We start from the raw sequence: 17,016 nt of genomic DNA on the forward strand, positions 1-17,016 counted from the left end.
ATTTTACCTACTATTCTATTTTTTTTTTAAATGGCATCTAATTTATTAGAACAACTTACATTTTCGCAAAACAATTTCAACTCCAGCCACATAACAAAATTTTAAAACAATAATTGAAACGTCATACCAGATCAAAAATGGTTATTAACAATAAACTATTCACAATCGGTTCAAAAATTAAAAGTTGATACTCATAATACCGATTCATCAAATATTTGATAGATATTGATATTGTGTCTGTAGCTCCTCCACAATGATATCGTTGGTACTCATCTTTCTTTTCTTTGCGGCTTGAGATGTTGTAGGAGTTGGTTGCACGCTGTTGTCATCCTGTATGAGTTCCGTTTCAAAAAGATAACCATCAGCAGCTTCAACGCACTCTACCTCATTCGGGTGCAATGTAGCATCATACTCGCATTGTTTGGCACTTTGTATATCATTTCATTTTGTGGGCGAGCCAAACCAAAGGACAGCGAACTTCCTACTCCCTCCACTGCTTCCTTCATTCCTACAAGTTGGAATATGGCCTCTTCCGAAGGTGAAAACTTTTGCGTTTTATTTGGCCCACCTCCTGTACCTTTTTGAAGCACTTTATTTGCTGATGCCTTTTTTCTAACGTATCGCTTCTGATCTGTCCAAACCTAAAAGCATGCATGTTTTCATTTTAGTCGTTGGCAAGCACAATAAAATTGATTCTTACTTTCTTCCATTCAAACTCACTCTTCACCGGCGGCCCTGCACTATTTAATTCCAAGGCAAGTCTCTTACAAAATTCGGCCACTTTCTCTCGATTTGCTTTAGTAAAGCCTTTGGCAATTTCTGGATTCTCTTGCATTTTACTAAGCAGCATATCACTTTGATCTTTTTTTATTGTTTTGCTCCTGCATTATAACAAAAAACTTTAATTTAAACTTTTCTTATCTTAAAAAAATAAACAAACAACTTACATTTTCCGCCTTATTGTGCTCTTGTTCGCCTCATAAATATAAGTGAAAATTATCACTGTTAACGGCATATCATTCCGTCCGAAATGATCGTTCACAATAAGGAGAATTTTTCGAACATGAATAATTTTTCGGGTGAAACTCACAATAGGCGAAAAGGGAAAAGTCAAATTTTCTGGGTGCAATGTTGTTCGGGCAAAACTCACAATAATTACAATTACAATTACATTTGTAATTATCCAATGATATTATCAAAAAAAATACTTTTCCAAATGCGTGGTAAACATGGGACCTATTGCACCAGTTAACAAATTACATCCACAAATTTGTACTTGTAAATTTTGTATTTGAATTTGCTTTGCACCAACTACAAATAAGTTGTATCACATATTTGTGATGAGTGTTACAAATTGTACAGTAAACCTACAATTAACCGTTGCACCATTTATGCTTGGAAGTTGTAAGTTACAAATTTAAATCACAATTACAGTTGTGTTCATAAAAATAGTAGTGCTCTTCAAATAAAACAAAAAGGCCTTTAATACCAACGTTATAATAAATTTCATTAAACTTCTAATAACAAACTAAAATATTTTATTCATATTAACAGAAAATGAGTTTTATCGATTTTTTACCGTTAGCTTTGTCACAGTAAAAACGGGTTTTTAAATATATGGCTGTTCATAAAAATAGCAGTACATGACAAAGTACTGGATCTATTAAGAAAAACTGTAATAAATTTTATGAAAGCATACAAATAATGTTAGCTTACAATTAGTACTTTGTTGCATAACCATTGTTTTTATGACTGCCTCGCATCTACGTGGCATCGAGTCCACTAAAACCTGGCAAACTTTCGACTGGTATTGCGTTCCGCGAATCAAGCACTGCTTTCCACAATTCTTTCGAATTCTTGAGTTTTGCGGTTCGGGGGATTGATCGGGCCACTCCATAACGAATAACTTCTTCTGCGCAAACCATGATTTGGCATCTTTTGACGTATGGGTCATAGTCTTTTTGGTATACCCAAATCAACGTCATTTTCTCTTCAGCATAGGGTAACATAACCTCCTTGGGAATTTTCACATAGTCGGTTGCATCCCTTATACCCCCGATAGGATAAATAGGCCCGACCCCGTAATATGTAAAGCAAACCTATATCAAAATTTTTCCTCCACCATGCTTTACTGTTTTTATAGTGTACTAGGATCGATTGCTGCATTTTAGGCTCTCGTCACATATTCCCGACGACCCTTGGACCAAAAAAAAACGACTTTGCTTTCATCGCTCCACAGAACATTCCTCCATTTCTCTTTTGCCTAATCTCTATGAGCTTTAACAAACTCCATTCTCTTTGCCACATGCCTTTTCGTCAAGAATGGTACCCTGCGTGGACTTTGGGCTGGTGAGTTCGTTTATAAAAGATGTCTTCGTATTGTGACAGCGTTAACAGACATTTGAAGTCCATTTCTTATTTTTCTAGAGCCTATGGAAAGGTTCTGTCAGTTCTTTAAGTAGTCATCTTTTTTGTGGCCTAGCGTTTTCGGTTTATTTAGCCATTTTAAGTCGTAACTGATCATTTTTGATGAGAATTTTTAACACTTAAAGTCAAAAACACTGCTATTTTTATCAACACTCTATATTCAGAGAGTTCAAATAATGTGTGTTCACAGGGAAAAGTAGAGTATAACTTCAACCTAAAAGTCTCTAATATGAAAACGAAAGACCGTTAGATGCAATAACATGATAATTTTTTTTGTAAAAATTTCCGTTATTTAAATTATTGACAATCTTATAAAATGTGACCAGCACTGCTATTTTTATTAAGATAACTGTATTTTCAACGTTTTTTTAATCAACGAAATTGCTATGCTATTAATTTTACTGAAAATTGTATACTAGCAAGTCCTTCGTTTTCGTCGATTGTTAAAATTATTTTCATTTTCTCTGTTTTATACAACATTTGATTATATGTATTTACAGCTTTTTGAGGTTGTAGACCCAACAGTATGCCAATCGAATTTTCAATTATTCTTCGAGTGTAGATTTGTGTGCCCAATTAAAACGTTCAATTCAATTCTCGTAAAATCGGTGTTAGTCCAGTCTTTGCAAGGGTATCCGGTATCTCCTAGTAAAACGGCAATGGGAAAAGCCCAAAAACCATTTCCAAATCACCTATACAGTGGACTTTTTCGCAAGGCCCTAGAATCGTGCACACTTCCGGACCAATTCACATAGACATTATAGAACTTTTAATCAGGCCCACATACTAACATACAATTTATTGAATGACTTCCATGTCTGTCCACATAAGAAGCTTCAAAATTGTTTGGTGCATCAATGTTAACTAACGTTCCATCAGTTCATCCACAAATACGTGGTATACCTAAATAATTTTGATTTGAGAGAAAATTTGAACAAGATGCTTACTAACCTGCAATAGAGTAAAATTTTCTGAGATATTCTTGAATCTGATTCGGCCATTTGACCATGTCCTCATATAAAAGGTCAACGATAGCTTTGGAGACACGTTGGACACATCTACATACTGTTGACTTATCAGTACCATGCATAGCATATCCCCAACCCCTATTGTCCTCCGTTACCCATCCAATGCAAAATTGTTAAAAGTTGCTGTCTTGAGGTTAATGCACCATTTCTTTCCGTTTTGTGTTTTATTCCGTGCCCAATAATATTAATTCTTTCTTCTGCTTTAGAATAACTCAGTAGGAATAGTTCATTAAAATTAAAATAATGTTTAAAAATATAATTTTGACGCGTATGATAAACTTTTTTTAATACAATGACATCCGCTTCCGAATTACTGCTGTCACTTTTCTGCCTTCTACGCAAAGACATCTTAATTATGAAAAACAAATTTGTAGACAAATTTACACACGGTCTTTTGCCTGTAATTTTTTTTTTTACAAACTGACTCAAATTTGTGAACCTCATTCATATTGTGCAACAGAAATTCACTATAAAGTAGATTTTTCACAATTTTTTTGATTGTGATTTACAATTACAGACTTTTTGTCGTGCAACCAAAAATCAATTTTTTTAACAATTTTGTAATTTGTGAATCACAACTACAATTTTGTAGCCTACAGAAATTTGCAAAGCTTTATTTTTTTACAAATTTGAAAACGTTAATAATTAACAAATTTGTAAGGTGGTGCAATAGGTCACTGATATAATTTTTCATAAAGAACGTGGTGATAATTTCTTCACGTTCTCATTAGTTTCCGAATACGATTCAAATTCCTGAGAGGGTGTCATCGAATCTTCGATCAAATAGTCAAGTAAGTGGGTTGTTCTTAAATTTCGTTTCATTACTTGATGTTGTTAACAGACCACGTGCGGCCGAAGAATTAGCGCAGGCCCTAGAACGATATAAAGCAGATATCACCGCCATCCAGGAAATACGATGGGATGGGCCGGGCAAAAAGAGGATGAAAAACTGCGATATCTACTATGGTGACTGCTACCACGAAAACCAACAGCGATTATTTGGATGCGGATTCGTCATCGGAGCCAGACTTAGGCAAGAAGTCTTGAGCTATAGGTGCACCATTGAGCGCCTCATGACCATACGCATCATGGCTAAATTCGGCAACATTAGCCTGATATGCGCGCACGCCCCCATAGAAGAGGAAGACGACAACACCAAATATATGATCTTCGAGCTCTTAGACAAAACATATGAGCAGTGCCCGAGCTACGATATTAAAATAGTCCTGGGCGATTTTAATGCCAAGCTAGGAAGGGAAGACATCTTTGGTGGAATAATCGGGAAGAATAGCCTGCACGACAACACTTCCGACAATGGATTCAGGCTCATAGATTTTGCTGCGGGCGAAACATAATGGTAGCCAGTACGCGTTTTCCACACCTCAACATCCACAAAGGAACTTGGACTTCTCCAGATCAATCTACCGTCAACCAGATTGACCATATTGCTATCGACGCCAGACACGCTTCCAGCATCATGGATGTACGAACTTTCCGAGGAGCTAACATCGACTCGGACCACTACCTCGTTGTAGCCAAGGTAGCACTTCGGATTTCCAGACCCAAGGCAAGACAGGGAGGTGCTGGGAGAAGATACAACGTCGAACGGCTACAATCGCCAGAGATCGCCAAATCCTTTTCCGACCGAGTTACAAGTAACCTCTCTCGAAGTTCTCTGCCGCCAACACAATATATCGAAAACCAGTGGCAACATTGCCAAGATGCAATCAGAGAAGCCGCCTCTGATGTGCTAGGTTTCAAACAGCCACCAACAAGGAACCCCTGGTTTGATGAGGAATGTCGACAGGCAAATGCAGCCAAACAAGAGGCACGCAAAGCGGCGCTGCATAAAAGGACGAGAGCTGCTCGTGAGCTCTATGAGCAGAAGAGGCGATAGGAAAGCCGACTTCTCAGAAGGAAAAAGAGAGGGCATGAGAAGCGTGCGGTCGAAGATGTTGAGAGGTATAAAAGCAGGAATGAGGTTCGAAAGTTTTATGAACAGGTGAAACAAAATTCACAGGTACATAAACCTAGAACCGAAGGCTGCAAAGACGAAAGTGGAAACATCATAGTGGAACCGCAGTCAATGCTGAGGATATGGGAGGACCACTTCTGCAGACTGTATAACGGCGATGAAGAACTGAATTCCGCTGTCAGCCAGGATGACCCATTCGATATAGACGACGAAAGCCAACAATCCCGTCCTCCCGACTTAGACGAAGTAAAGATTGCCATATCTAAGTTGAAGTCTAATAAAGCCGCTGGAGCAGATGGCTTGAATGCCGAGCTCTTTAAAGCAGCTGGGGATAAGCTGGTTAGGAGCATGCACCAACTTATTTGTAAGATATGGTCGGAAGATCCTGAAAAGAGGCCCGTCTAAACTGCACCAACTATAGAGGAATAAGTCTACTTAACATCGCCTATAAAATCTTCTCTGCCGTAATATGTGAACGTCTAAAGCCCATCGTCAACAACCTGATAGGTCCTTATCATTGTGGTTTTAGACCAGGAAAGTCCACAGTTGATCAAATATTCACATTACGGCAGATCCTGGAAAAAACTCAAGAACACCAAATCGACATCCACCATCTTTTCATCGATTTCAAGGCCGCATATGACAGCATCTACAGGGACGAGCTGTATAGAGCCATGTCTAGTTTTGGCATCCCTGCCAAACTCATCCGTTTGTGCAGGATGACCATGGAGAATTCACGCTGCTCCATAAAGGTTGGAAACAACTTAACAGAACCTTTTGATGTCAAAAAAGGCTTTAGACAAGGTGATGCGCTGTCATGCGATTTTTTTAACATCGTGCTTGAAAGAATAGTGCAGAGTTCACACGTCAACACTAGAGGCACTATCTTTCAAAAGTCTGTCCAATTACTGGCATATGCTGATGACATTGACATATCGGAAGAACTCAGCGAGATCTCAATGGGGCTTTTGTGAGTATTGACGCAGAGGCGGCAAAAATGGGTTTAACGGTTAATGAGGCCAAAACAAAGTACATGCTGTCGTCTAGAATGGACATACAACACCGACGTCTAGGTCAAAACGTCACAATCGACAGACGTAACTTTGAGGTAGTTAAGAACTTCGTCTACCAAGGGTACGCTGTAAACGCAGAAAACAACCAGCGCTGAGATCAAACGCAGAATAACTCTTGCTAACCGCTGTTTTTCTGGGCTTAGAAAGCAATTGAGTTGCAAAGACCTCTCCGAAAGGACCAAAGTGCCGTATCATCCCGTCCTTATATACGGTACAGAAGCATGAACTACGAGAAAAGCAGATAAAAGCACCTTGGGTCGGTTTGAGAGAAAAGTTCTTCGTGTGATCTACGGTCCCGTAAGCATCGAAGGGGAGTGGAGGAGAAGATGGAACGACGAACTGTACGGGCTGTACAGCGACGTAGACTTAGCCAGAAGAGTAAAAGTCCAACGACTAAGATGGCTGGGTCACGTAGAGCGCATGGAAACCAATGCTCCGGCCCGGAAAGTCTTCGAATCCGCACCCACAGGACAGCGCAGTAGAGGAAGACCGCGGATCAGGTGGCGCGCACAAGTGGAAGGTGACCTCACCCAACTTGGATCGCGAAACTGGAGACATCTAGCTAGGGACCGAGCTAGATGGAGAAGTTTGTTGGGTGAGGCCCTAGTTCACACAGGACTGTAGCGCCACCTTAAGTAAGTAAGTAACTTGATGTTGTAGATTGAAAAGATTTTTCAAATTTTATTTAAAATTTTTGTAATTTGCATTGATTGATTTGAGAATTTTAACGTTTAAAGAATATAATATAAAAATTAAAAACATTCAAAAATACTTCGAATTTTTAATTTAAAAAAATAAAAAAACAAACAATCATTAAAATGTCTGGCAATAATAAATGTATATTTAGGAGACCTATGTATTTATAGGTGGAAAATTGAAAATTAAGCTTAAATAAAAAATCTTTTAAAATTCAAAATTATCATCTGTACAGGTAGGATGCGCACTGACAAACGCAACCGCTACCGATAGCTAGGTAGCCCAGACTCTAACCGAAAGACCAAAAATGACAACATATCGAAAAATGTATTGACCTAAAATTCTTGTTTTCCAAACGTTGCTAGCTCACGGACTATAACGTTGAACTACGATTTCAATTTAATTCCATTGTAAACAAGTTTATTTTGTACATTTTTTAAAATTATGGATACCGGCAAACTGTTTAATTCTTCATTTGCTCTTTAAACATTTTTTAATTAAACGCCGTGCTCGATACTTTGTTGATTATATGCTTTCAATAAAATGTCATGACATTTTCCTCCGTTAAGAATTTAACAAGCGAGTATCCTCCTTTAATGAAACTGATTTCATATGGATAATGTGCCAATTATCGACAAATATTGCAATCCACCACCCCGTGCTCGATACTTTGTTGATCAAATGGTTTCAATAAAATGTCATGACATTTTCCTCCGTTAAGAATTTAACAAGCAAGAGTATCCTCCTTTAATGAAACTGATTTCATATGGATAATGTGCCAATTATCGACAAATATTGCAATCCACCACCCCGACTCAGATAATCTATAATATCGGTTATTAGAATTAAAACAGCCAAAACAATTCTCCTTTAGGGGATCTTATTTTATTCCATGTTTTTGTGTTAAAAAATAAAAAAACGAAAGGACTCCACTACTACCACTTATCTATCACTGAACTACTTAAGCAACCAAAGCAGAGGCGGTCTTTGATTCGTATTTCCAGTTTGGTGGGAGTACACTCTTGGTCTTGTAGTACCTGGCGAGTCTGTGGATTCTCGATTCTACAAGAATCAAACGGAATTTACCGTCCTTGTCCTTACGGTTGCGTTCCAAATGCTTGCGCATAGCAACTGCCCTCTTGATTAAATGGTACAAATCCTCTGGGATGTCGGGTTTGAGACCAACCGACTTCATAATACGGAGAATCTTGTTTCCATTGACAAAACGGACTTGAGCAACTCCATATGAATCACGAAGGATGATACCTAAAAATAAGAAGTAGAAACGACTTGTTTACTTGTACCACAATTAAACATCTCATAAGTTAACTTACCGATTTTGGAGGGGGTCATGCCCTTCTTGCCTAATTTCTTGATTTGTTCCCTGACATCTTCGGCGTTAAGTTTAAGCCATGAAGGAACTGTCCTTCGGTAGGGAAGAGCGGATTGGGAAATACCCTTGCTGTATATTTAAAGAAGACAGAAATTGGCTATTAATAAATGAGCTCACAATGCTAATTACAATTGCTCGAAGCACATGTATAGCGACTACGTCAATATCACTTTCAAAAATGTACTTTAAACACACAATTTTAATGCATAACTATGGAAGATAGATTGATGAACATTTTAATTCACAATTTAATTAAGATTTAAGCTATTTAATTAAGAAAAATAGTATTTTTACCCAGGAGCGTGCATACGACCCATCTTGTCAGATTTTTAATGTACACGAAAAAGAACGGAACGGAAGTGGAGAGTTGAACAACATGGCTGACATGAAAGTGTAGACAACATTCAGTAAATATAAAAGAGTGAAAATCTAGAGTGGAGAAAACACTTTTGTGTAAGGCGTAGCACGCACTGGATGCTAATCGAAATATCCCACACAAACATAAGGCGGCGTAAGAACAAGTCTTAGTAAATTCTTTCTGACGTTTTGTTTGTTTTGGAAAATAGTTTTCAATAACTTGTTGCCTGATCAAGAATTTAATCCCAAAATACCTTCAGAATTTTGCTTTAAACATACACAACGTCCACAAAGCTAAAATGTGAAAAATACTGTTTTTAAATGTAAATGTAGGTAAGGAATTTTTTCATTACAGCGTAGCAGCACGCATTGTTAAGCATCATGAGCTACTAACTGCGATGTTCGTAGACAGCGACAAATTTTCAATTTATAATTACTCTTTTCGACAAACAAAACAAGAGTAGTATTACTTTGAGGTCGAAGCGCGAACAATTTATTCGATGCAGTGTGGATGGTATGTGGAACTCGAATAGAGTTTGACAGTTTGAAGCAACCACACTTCAATTTGTTACAAATAAATTGTTTTTACAAAATTGTCTTGTTCTAGAGAATAAAATACAAATTTGATCGTCATAAAATAACTGCTAGTTGGTTTCTTATAAATTAAATGTGTTTTTGTTTGAAATTGACTTTTTGAAATGGAAATGTGTAAAATCGCGTTTGTTCGTAAATTCTTTCATTCGTTGTTCGCTCTCATGTGCAAGGCCCGTTAGAAGTTAAGGCTTTGATAAGAATACATTTATTCCAAAAGTCTGATTGCTTGCCATTTATCTCATGGGCTTTTCCATGGGTAAATTTAGATTTCCTTTAAAAGCTGATCTTTATACGTGCTAACGAGTGCGTTAGAGCTGTCAAATTCCCATCTAAACATTTTTTTCAAAATTGTATTAGTATTGAAGCAAATAGGGGTAAATCTGTCTGCAGATTTGATCTTAAATCAAAAATAAATAAAATTGTTTTGTCCATTGGAATACAAAACAGTGGAAATTTGTGTATTGATATCTGGATTAAGAATAAATTGATTTATTTTACCAATGGAAAACCCTGTTAGAAAATTAATTTGAATGACAACTAAATACAATTTTTGATGAGTAAATTAATGTAATTCATAATTAAATGCATTCAAACTAAAAAAAAAATTACACCAATGATAACTAAAATGAAAGCCACATAAAATATGAAAACCTTTTCGACATTGTCAGAGGTTGTGGCATAAGAGAATGCGTCAAATTAGTGTGAAAAATGCTATTACAAAACAAATTGTGAAATATTATGAATGGATGTCAAAATATTTTGATCTTTGACAAGCATATTTTTGAATATACATAAGTGCATGATTATTGTGAGCTTTTTTACGATAAAAGTTATGTTTATATAACAAAACTGGAATTTTAAGATAGGAAACCACAGGAAATCACATTCATAAATTTGGAAAAGGTTTTTAAGACTTGACAGTTCCTTAAAAAGCTTACATTATATGCACTTATTTTGTTACACCATAAAGTTAAATTATTAATAGAATTGATAGCACAACTTTTCTTTAATGTAGCAGGAATTACACATTCAATTTAAGGGCATGAAATATTTGTTTGTATTCAAGGTAGTTCACTCTTTTACACAAAACATACTGAAATATGTTTTATTTTGACATTTCTTCCATGTTTTTTTGTTACAGTGATGACATACTTTTTTTGCTTAAGAATATAATTGTTTATATTGTATTTTTAAATTATTTATAAATTTAAAAAAAATTGCAAAAATTTTAGGTTAGTGCTTTTAAATAGCAGAAATAAAATAGAAAAAGGTCTTCTATATTGTTCAAATGGAAAAGAAACTTTGCATATACCCACCCTAGCACCTACCAAAAATCCTGTTTTAAAGCCGTACTATCCATTAATTAAGTCAAAATACAAACCTAATAGGCTTTTCACACCAAGTCCAAACCCCGGTTTTCGCAAAAATATCTGTTTTCTTCGAAAATCTACATCGAAAACTCAAGTTTTGCCATACATTTTTGATAAACCACAAGTTTTCGTAAACCACAAGCTTTATATAAAACCTCCCGAAAACTAATAGGAATTCAAAGTTGAACTAAAAAAACAAACCTTTCGAAACATTCAGCGTTCAAATTAATGTAAACAAAACAGCTGATGGCTGCTGTCAAAACAAATATTTCATTTTTACCATGTTAGTAATATTATTGATACAATTTCCTTACAAAATAAGAATTATTTCTTTTCGTTTTCTATTTACAGAATATACAAGAGAAAAAAATTCTGCGTGGCAACAGATAAGGCGATTCTGAAGGCACATTTGGCCAACGGAAGCAATAAGCTCAGTATTTTGTATTGAATTTGTTGTGAAAGAAGAAGAAAATGTTTTAAATAAAATGAATTTTTCTTGTTATAGTTTTGCTTGTTGTTGATTCTATGACAGCGTTCTACACAATTAGCTTCTAATTAGTGAATTGTTTGGACCGGTTGAAGTAAACTAAGAGGATAGCTGCAGCCAACGAGCTTGAAGTTCTTGTTTGTTCATGTCGTGAGCTCATTCCACCCGTCCCCAGAACTTCAGTTGAAACTCTCAATTTGAATTGGTTAGAATTAATTTTATTTATTTATAAAACATTTTACTCACAAATTTTTTCATCAATACAAAATTTGACAGCCGATGTTAAACAAATTTAAATATCAAATGAAAACGTGTAAATGTTCGATGTGAACGATTTTCGGGTTTTCGAAAACATTTAGCCGAAAACCCGGTTTGGGTTTGGTGTGAAACGGCTTTAACAGAGAGTAAGGTTAAATTCAAAAAAGAAAACATTTTTCGTGACATAACCGAAGCGGGACAGTTCACCTCCACTAGTTTACCTCTGCCAGTTTACTACCGCCTGTTTTCCTCTGCCAGTTCAACACCGCCAGTTTATTAACTAGCAGAGGTAAACCAGTGATGGTAAACTGGCAGAGGTAAACCGGTGGAGGTAAATAGTCACGTACCGCAACTTAACTGTGTTTAGCATTTATTGGCTTCAATATTGTTAAATAAATTCTCTTTCGTACAAAAACGTGTCTATTGGTTTTTTATTATCTCCTATATCTCGCCTATAATTTTCCAACTTTCAAAATTGCGAAAACTTAAAATATAAATGAATCGAACAGTTCCAAAAACCACTAAAACATTCCGTATTGCAGATTGCAGGTGCAGCCAACATTCACCACACAAAATTGAAACATCCAAAATCCAACTCTACCCTACTCAAGTTCAAAGCCTTGCCTTTCTGTTCGACTGTTCTTCATAAAATAAAATGGCTGAGTTTATAAAGAAGAACAAAACCTAGTGCAGTGCAAATTATTTTATTTTTAGTAGAAAAACTACAAAATTTACATCTTATTTTCCATTAAAATCACTTCAGATCATTAAAGTATTTAATTTACTTTAGAATTTCCATCAACTAAAACCTTTTAAGACGAAAATCTAACAACAAAATTGTATTTTCTCTGCGACAAGAAAAGAAGTGTAGTGAAAAAGAAAATAATATATAGTTTATACGTATATGTATATGTTAATTAATATATATACATATGTATAATATAATTGCAAAATTTATAGACTTAAAAACTTTTCTAAAATAATTATAGTGGAATTTATCTAAATATCAATACAATTTTATACAAAATTTATGTATATTTCTTGCATTATTATTTCCATACTTTTAATGTGAGTTATGTCCGGTGAAGGTGATTCCGGTGATAGTAGCAGTGATTACAGTGCAAAACCCTCAACCTCCGCCAATAGCAGGCGCATTACTCGAAGTAGCAGAAATGCTTCCGCATCTGCATCATGCTCCTCATCAACAAGAGGAGCTGCTGCAGGAGTAAGTAGCGGCAGTGGTGGTAGCAAAAAGAAGCGCCGAATTGTGATGCGAATCGAATTTGATGATGATTCGGATGAAAGTTGCTCCTCTAGCAGTAGTTGCGGCCTGAGTGAAGATACCACAAACAATAAGAAAATTATTAATTCTAGAAAAACAAATAATTCCATAAAAGCCGACAATGAATATAACGACGATAATGACGATGAGATCAAAGCTTCTGCATCGTCGTCATCATGTAGAAGAGTGCGAGGTAAACTTGGTAAAAAATCAAATTTCGTCTTTAACAGTGATGATGATGATGATGATGAAGACAAGAGTGAAGATGATACGCCGGTTGGCGGCATTCGCCGCCGCAATCGCCGTAATCGCCAGATTTTGGAAGATGACGACGACGACGCCGCCGATGAAGAATCGGTCTCCAAAAATGGCAGAGAGGTAAACTAATTTATTCTCTTTTTTTTTTCTTCTTTTTTTAGGGTCCCCCACTTCCAATGCTTTAATATGTGTTTGGATTGAGAACAATTCGAATAAATGAGTTTTAATATTTATTTATTTTTTTAATATGTAGGTACATAAATTATAAAATGAAATATGAACATTGTATAGCTGATTTTTTTAAATGTGCGCAAAACTTTAAAAAGTGAAAAATTGTGGGTGAAGTTGTTTAACAAATATGTACATTGGTAGATAATTTTTAAGGCATACTTATACTGTACACAAAATACAAATGTGACCGGTTTTGTGTATGTATACTGTATAGGTACTTTTTTTAACACAGTTAAGTATTATTCCATAACATGCGCTAGAAGAAAATTTTATTTGTTTTATTTTTCTTGTTGCATTGTTTTTAGGTAGTTTTGTAAACGTGAAAAGTCTTTGTGTGTCTAATTAGAGGTACGAAACAGATATAGGTAGGACTTTAGATGTAACGCCACGTTAAATATTTTACATTTAGAATTGAGAATAATAAGTGTCAGAGAAATATCATAATTATGAATCATTATTTGTATTTCAATAAGTCAGGTGCCCTAAATTGGATCTAAAACAAAAACACTAACCAAATGCAATTTGTAAGAAAGTAGGAGGTACATATTAGTTTTTCTTCTTCATTTTATACACATTATTTAGTCATTTGTCGTTTTGATATTGATATACCTAGGTACTTAGCGCCTTTTTTTATTATTTAAGTCATATGTAGTTGGTATTTTTAATATGCAAGAATATAAAAAAGTATATTTAAAATACGAACTTATTAAATTAGATTGATCAAACACATGTATTTTGAATGGGAAGCAACACTTCATTTCGCAGCATTTACAGACCGTATCAAAAATACAACTATGCGCGGCAAATTTATGTTTACTATTGTGCTAATGTTATATAACTAAACCTATACAAAAAATAGCATGTAGGTTTTTTACGAGTTGTGTTCAAAAAGTACCCGGAATTTTTAAATTTTGCGGGTCTGGAGAGTACGAAGGTCAAAATTTGTTTTGGTTTAAATGTCCCTAAAATATGATTCAATTTTCAGTTGTACCTATTCACTGTTTGCTTTATCTGCGGTAATTGCTAAGGTTCAACGTGTTTTTATGAGTTCGGCGATTTTTTCTTGTTTAAACAATATTTGACCAAAAAAAACAATCGCATGAACATCGCTCAGGAGCTGTTAAATGACGTCAACGACGATCCAAGTTTGCTTGAAAGGGTCATAATTGGTGATGAAACATGGGTGTACGGTTATGATACCGAAACCAAAGCATAATCGTCCACCTGGAAACCTTCAACGCCACCAACGAAAAAAGCACGTAAAGTTCGATCAAATGTGAAGGTTTTGCTTACTGTTTTCTTCGATTATAATGACATAGTGCGTCAAGAGTTATTAAGGTTAATAAGGAGTATAACCTTGAAGTTATGCGACGTGAAGCAAACCAAAAAAAAACGCTCAGATTTATGGAAAAACAATTCATGGCTTTTGCACCACGATAACGCACCTGCTCAATCGTCGTTGCTTGTTTTTTTTTGGCCAAAAACAATACCGTAGTCATGCCACAACCTCCATATTCACTAGATATGGCTCCGTGTGACATTTTCCTGTTTCCAAAGTTAAAGAGACCTATGAAAAGACGGCGTTTTTGCTTGATTGAAGAAATAAAGGCCGAATCGCTGAGAATGCTCAAGGACATATCAAAATGTGAATATCAAGTGTGCTTCGAAGATTGGAAAAAAATCTGTCATACGTTTATTATATCTAAGGTGGACTACTTTGAAGAGAACCATATTGATATAAACGAATAAATAAATATTTTTTTGAAAAAACGTAAATCCCGGGTAGTTTTTGAACACACCTCGTACATTCCTAAATTGATGGAGAACGAAATGACCGATTTTATTGGGATTTGCAAAACTATGAAGTGAATAATGCAGTTTTATTTTCAAAGAAGTAATAACTCCACTTAACTGTGAGCAATAGCTATAACACAACATAGATCTGTTCTTTGATTATTAAATGTATCTATTTTATTTAGCTTCAGAAGCTATAAAGTTTTCGGGAGTAACCTCCCGATTAATGTATCCTAGTATAGAGCAATTTATCCATTCGAATTCGGCTTAAAACTGTAGGTCCTCTCCATCCCTGACAATAGTACTCGCACACAGGAATGCTTGACAGTTGTAAGTCACTAAGCTCTACTTCTCAATGGACAGTTGCGCCATCTAATTAATTACTTTGTTGGTTTTAGAACATACCGGTTTTTTCCAAATGTTACTCCAATGGTCTTAAATTGTATATCTTAGCGGTCAAAATAATAGCAGTACACAATAACCGTTTTATGATCATATGCGTATTTAATTTTTAATGATTTTAAGTTTAAAGGTAAGCTTTCAAGGCCTCATAGTATTTGCATATTGTATTTATTTAATCTACAAGCAATAGTACAGCTAACAGATATAAGCACTCCAAGAGAAAATTAAAAAGTGAATAAATATATTACTTCAGTTTTAAATTTATTACGATTAAGATTAAAAAAGTCAATATTTGAAGACACTTCATTGAAATATACAATAGATCTTGATAAAGTTTCATTACTACCATAATTTGTCATGTGAATTCTTTGGGATAAGAAGACTCTAGCTCTCTTAGACCTAGCGGGAACATAGATTGGTACTCAAGGCAAGAAGAGATGTACATTTAATATGGTACCATAGTAAGTCTAATAAGCATTACTCTATGAATTTTTCTTCTTGATTGTAACGACTTTATTTCAAGTAATTGGCATCTAGCCTCATAACTAGGACTAAAGTTCCAACCCATTTTCTTAAATATATATTTTGTAAATCGTCTTTGAATCTTTTCAATCCGATCCAAATGAAGTATATAAATAGGACTCCAAATAACATCTGCGTATTCCAAAATTGATCTAACGGGAGATATATACATAAAAGGATAATAACACGAAAGAATCTTTAAAGTCTTTTCCATTTCGTTTAATGAAACCTACCAGCGAGTTGGCCTTAGGAACCAAATAATAGAAATGACCTTTAAAAGAAAGTTGAGAATCAAGAATAACTCCTAAGTGTTAAATACGTGAAACCATATTTAGATCCAGAGATTCAATTGCATAGTTGAATAACAAAACATGAGATTTTCTGGAAAATGAAATCGTGTTACACTTTTTGATATTCAATTTAAGGCTATTGATGTGACACCAATTTGATAAAGAATCAATGTCAGATTGCATAAGTTGACAATCGTCCAAACTCGAAGCTTTTGAAAATATTTTCAGATCATCCGCATATAATAAACATTCACAATAATTAAAGACGGAGACAATATCATTAACGAACATTATGAAAAGGAGCGGACCTAGGTGGCTACCTTGCGGGAAACCTGATGTAGACTGAATTTCCTTTGAGTATGTATCTCTAATTTTAACTTGTTGTGTTCTACAAGATAAATATGACTATAACTAACGAAGAAAGTGAGAATGAAAACCAATGTACACTCCGATAAACTTACAGTATATGTCGTAGTTAACACTGCGTTCCGAAGAAAAGCAGAAGCATTCGTTAACTCTTCAAATTTCTCCAAAAATGAAACTCAAAAAATTATGAAGAAAAATCTGAAAGGTGCGACA

The 17,016-nt window shown here is 35.2% G+C and overlaps 3 protein-coding genes across 5 annotated transcripts in view; 1 reads left to right on the top strand and 2 right to left on the bottom strand.

The window, feature by feature from the left end:
* Nucleotides 1-260: 260 nt before the first annotated feature.
* Nucleotides 261-1,294, bottom strand: LOC129943237 (uncharacterized). Its single transcript, XM_056052540.1, has 2 exons — nt 701-1,294; nt 261-641 (listed from the first exon to the last, which is right to left on the bottom strand). The coding sequence occupies exons 1-2, from the start codon at nt 848-850 to the stop codon at nt 381-383; spliced, it is 411 nt and encodes a 136-aa protein (XP_055908515.1). The 5' UTR covers nt 851-1,294; the 3' UTR covers nt 261-380.
* A 6,768-nt stretch (nt 1,295-8,062) lies between these two features.
* LOC129938742 (40S ribosomal protein S13) lies at nt 8,063-8,984 on the bottom strand. Its single transcript, XM_056046470.1, has 3 exons — nt 8,887-8,984; nt 8,534-8,661; nt 8,063-8,465 (listed from the first exon to the last, which is right to left on the bottom strand). Exons 1-3 carry the CDS (start codon nt 8,907-8,909, stop codon nt 8,161-8,163), a joined length of 456 nt encoding a protein of 151 aa, XP_055902445.1. The 5' UTR covers nt 8,910-8,984; the 3' UTR covers nt 8,063-8,160.
* A 3,310-nt stretch (nt 8,985-12,294) lies between these two features.
* LOC129943498 (uncharacterized) overlaps nt 12,295-17,016 on the top strand; it is a 49,963-nt gene continuing 45,241 nt past the window's right edge. For 2 of the 3 annotated variants that reach the window (XM_056052994.1, XM_056052995.1), the window contains exon 1: nt 12,295-13,318. In XM_056052994.1, coding sequence (XP_055908969.1) covers nt 12,734-13,318 — 585 coding nt within the window. In that variant the 5' untranslated portion in view covers nt 12,295-12,733. The remainder of the gene's footprint in view (nt 13,319-17,016) is intronic. The other variant, XM_056052996.1, reaches the window with a different exon arrangement.

The sequence above is a fragment of the Eupeodes corollae genome, chromosome 1, assembly GCF_945859685.1.
Source record: "Eupeodes corollae chromosome 1, idEupCoro1.1, whole genome shotgun sequence".
Lineage (NCBI taxonomy): Eukaryota > Metazoa > Arthropoda > Insecta > Diptera > Syrphidae > Eupeodes > Eupeodes corollae.

What these genes read in the sequence shown, in the direction of transcription:
- LOC129943237 (XM_056052540.1), bottom strand. Translation starts at nt 850, where the DNA reads ATGCTGCTTAGTAAAATGCAAGAGAATCCAGAAATTGCCAAAGGCTTT. An exon ending in GTGAGTTTGAATGGAAGAAA is followed by an intron (nt 642 to 700) that starts GTAAGAATCAAT and finishes GCATGCTTTTAG; the next exon opens with GTTTGGACAGATCAGAAGCG.
- LOC129938742 (XM_056046470.1), bottom strand. Translation starts at nt 8,909, where the DNA reads ATGGGTCGTATGCACGCTCCTGG. An exon ending in GGTCGTATGCACGCTCCTGG is followed by an intron (nt 8,662 to 8,886) that starts GTAAAAATACTA and finishes TTAAATATACAG; the next exon opens with CAAGGGTATTTCCCAATCCG. An exon ending in CATGACCCCCTCCAAAATCG is followed by an intron (nt 8,466 to 8,533) that starts GTAAGTTAACTT and finishes TCTTATTTTTAG; the next exon opens with GTATCATCCTTCGTGATTCA.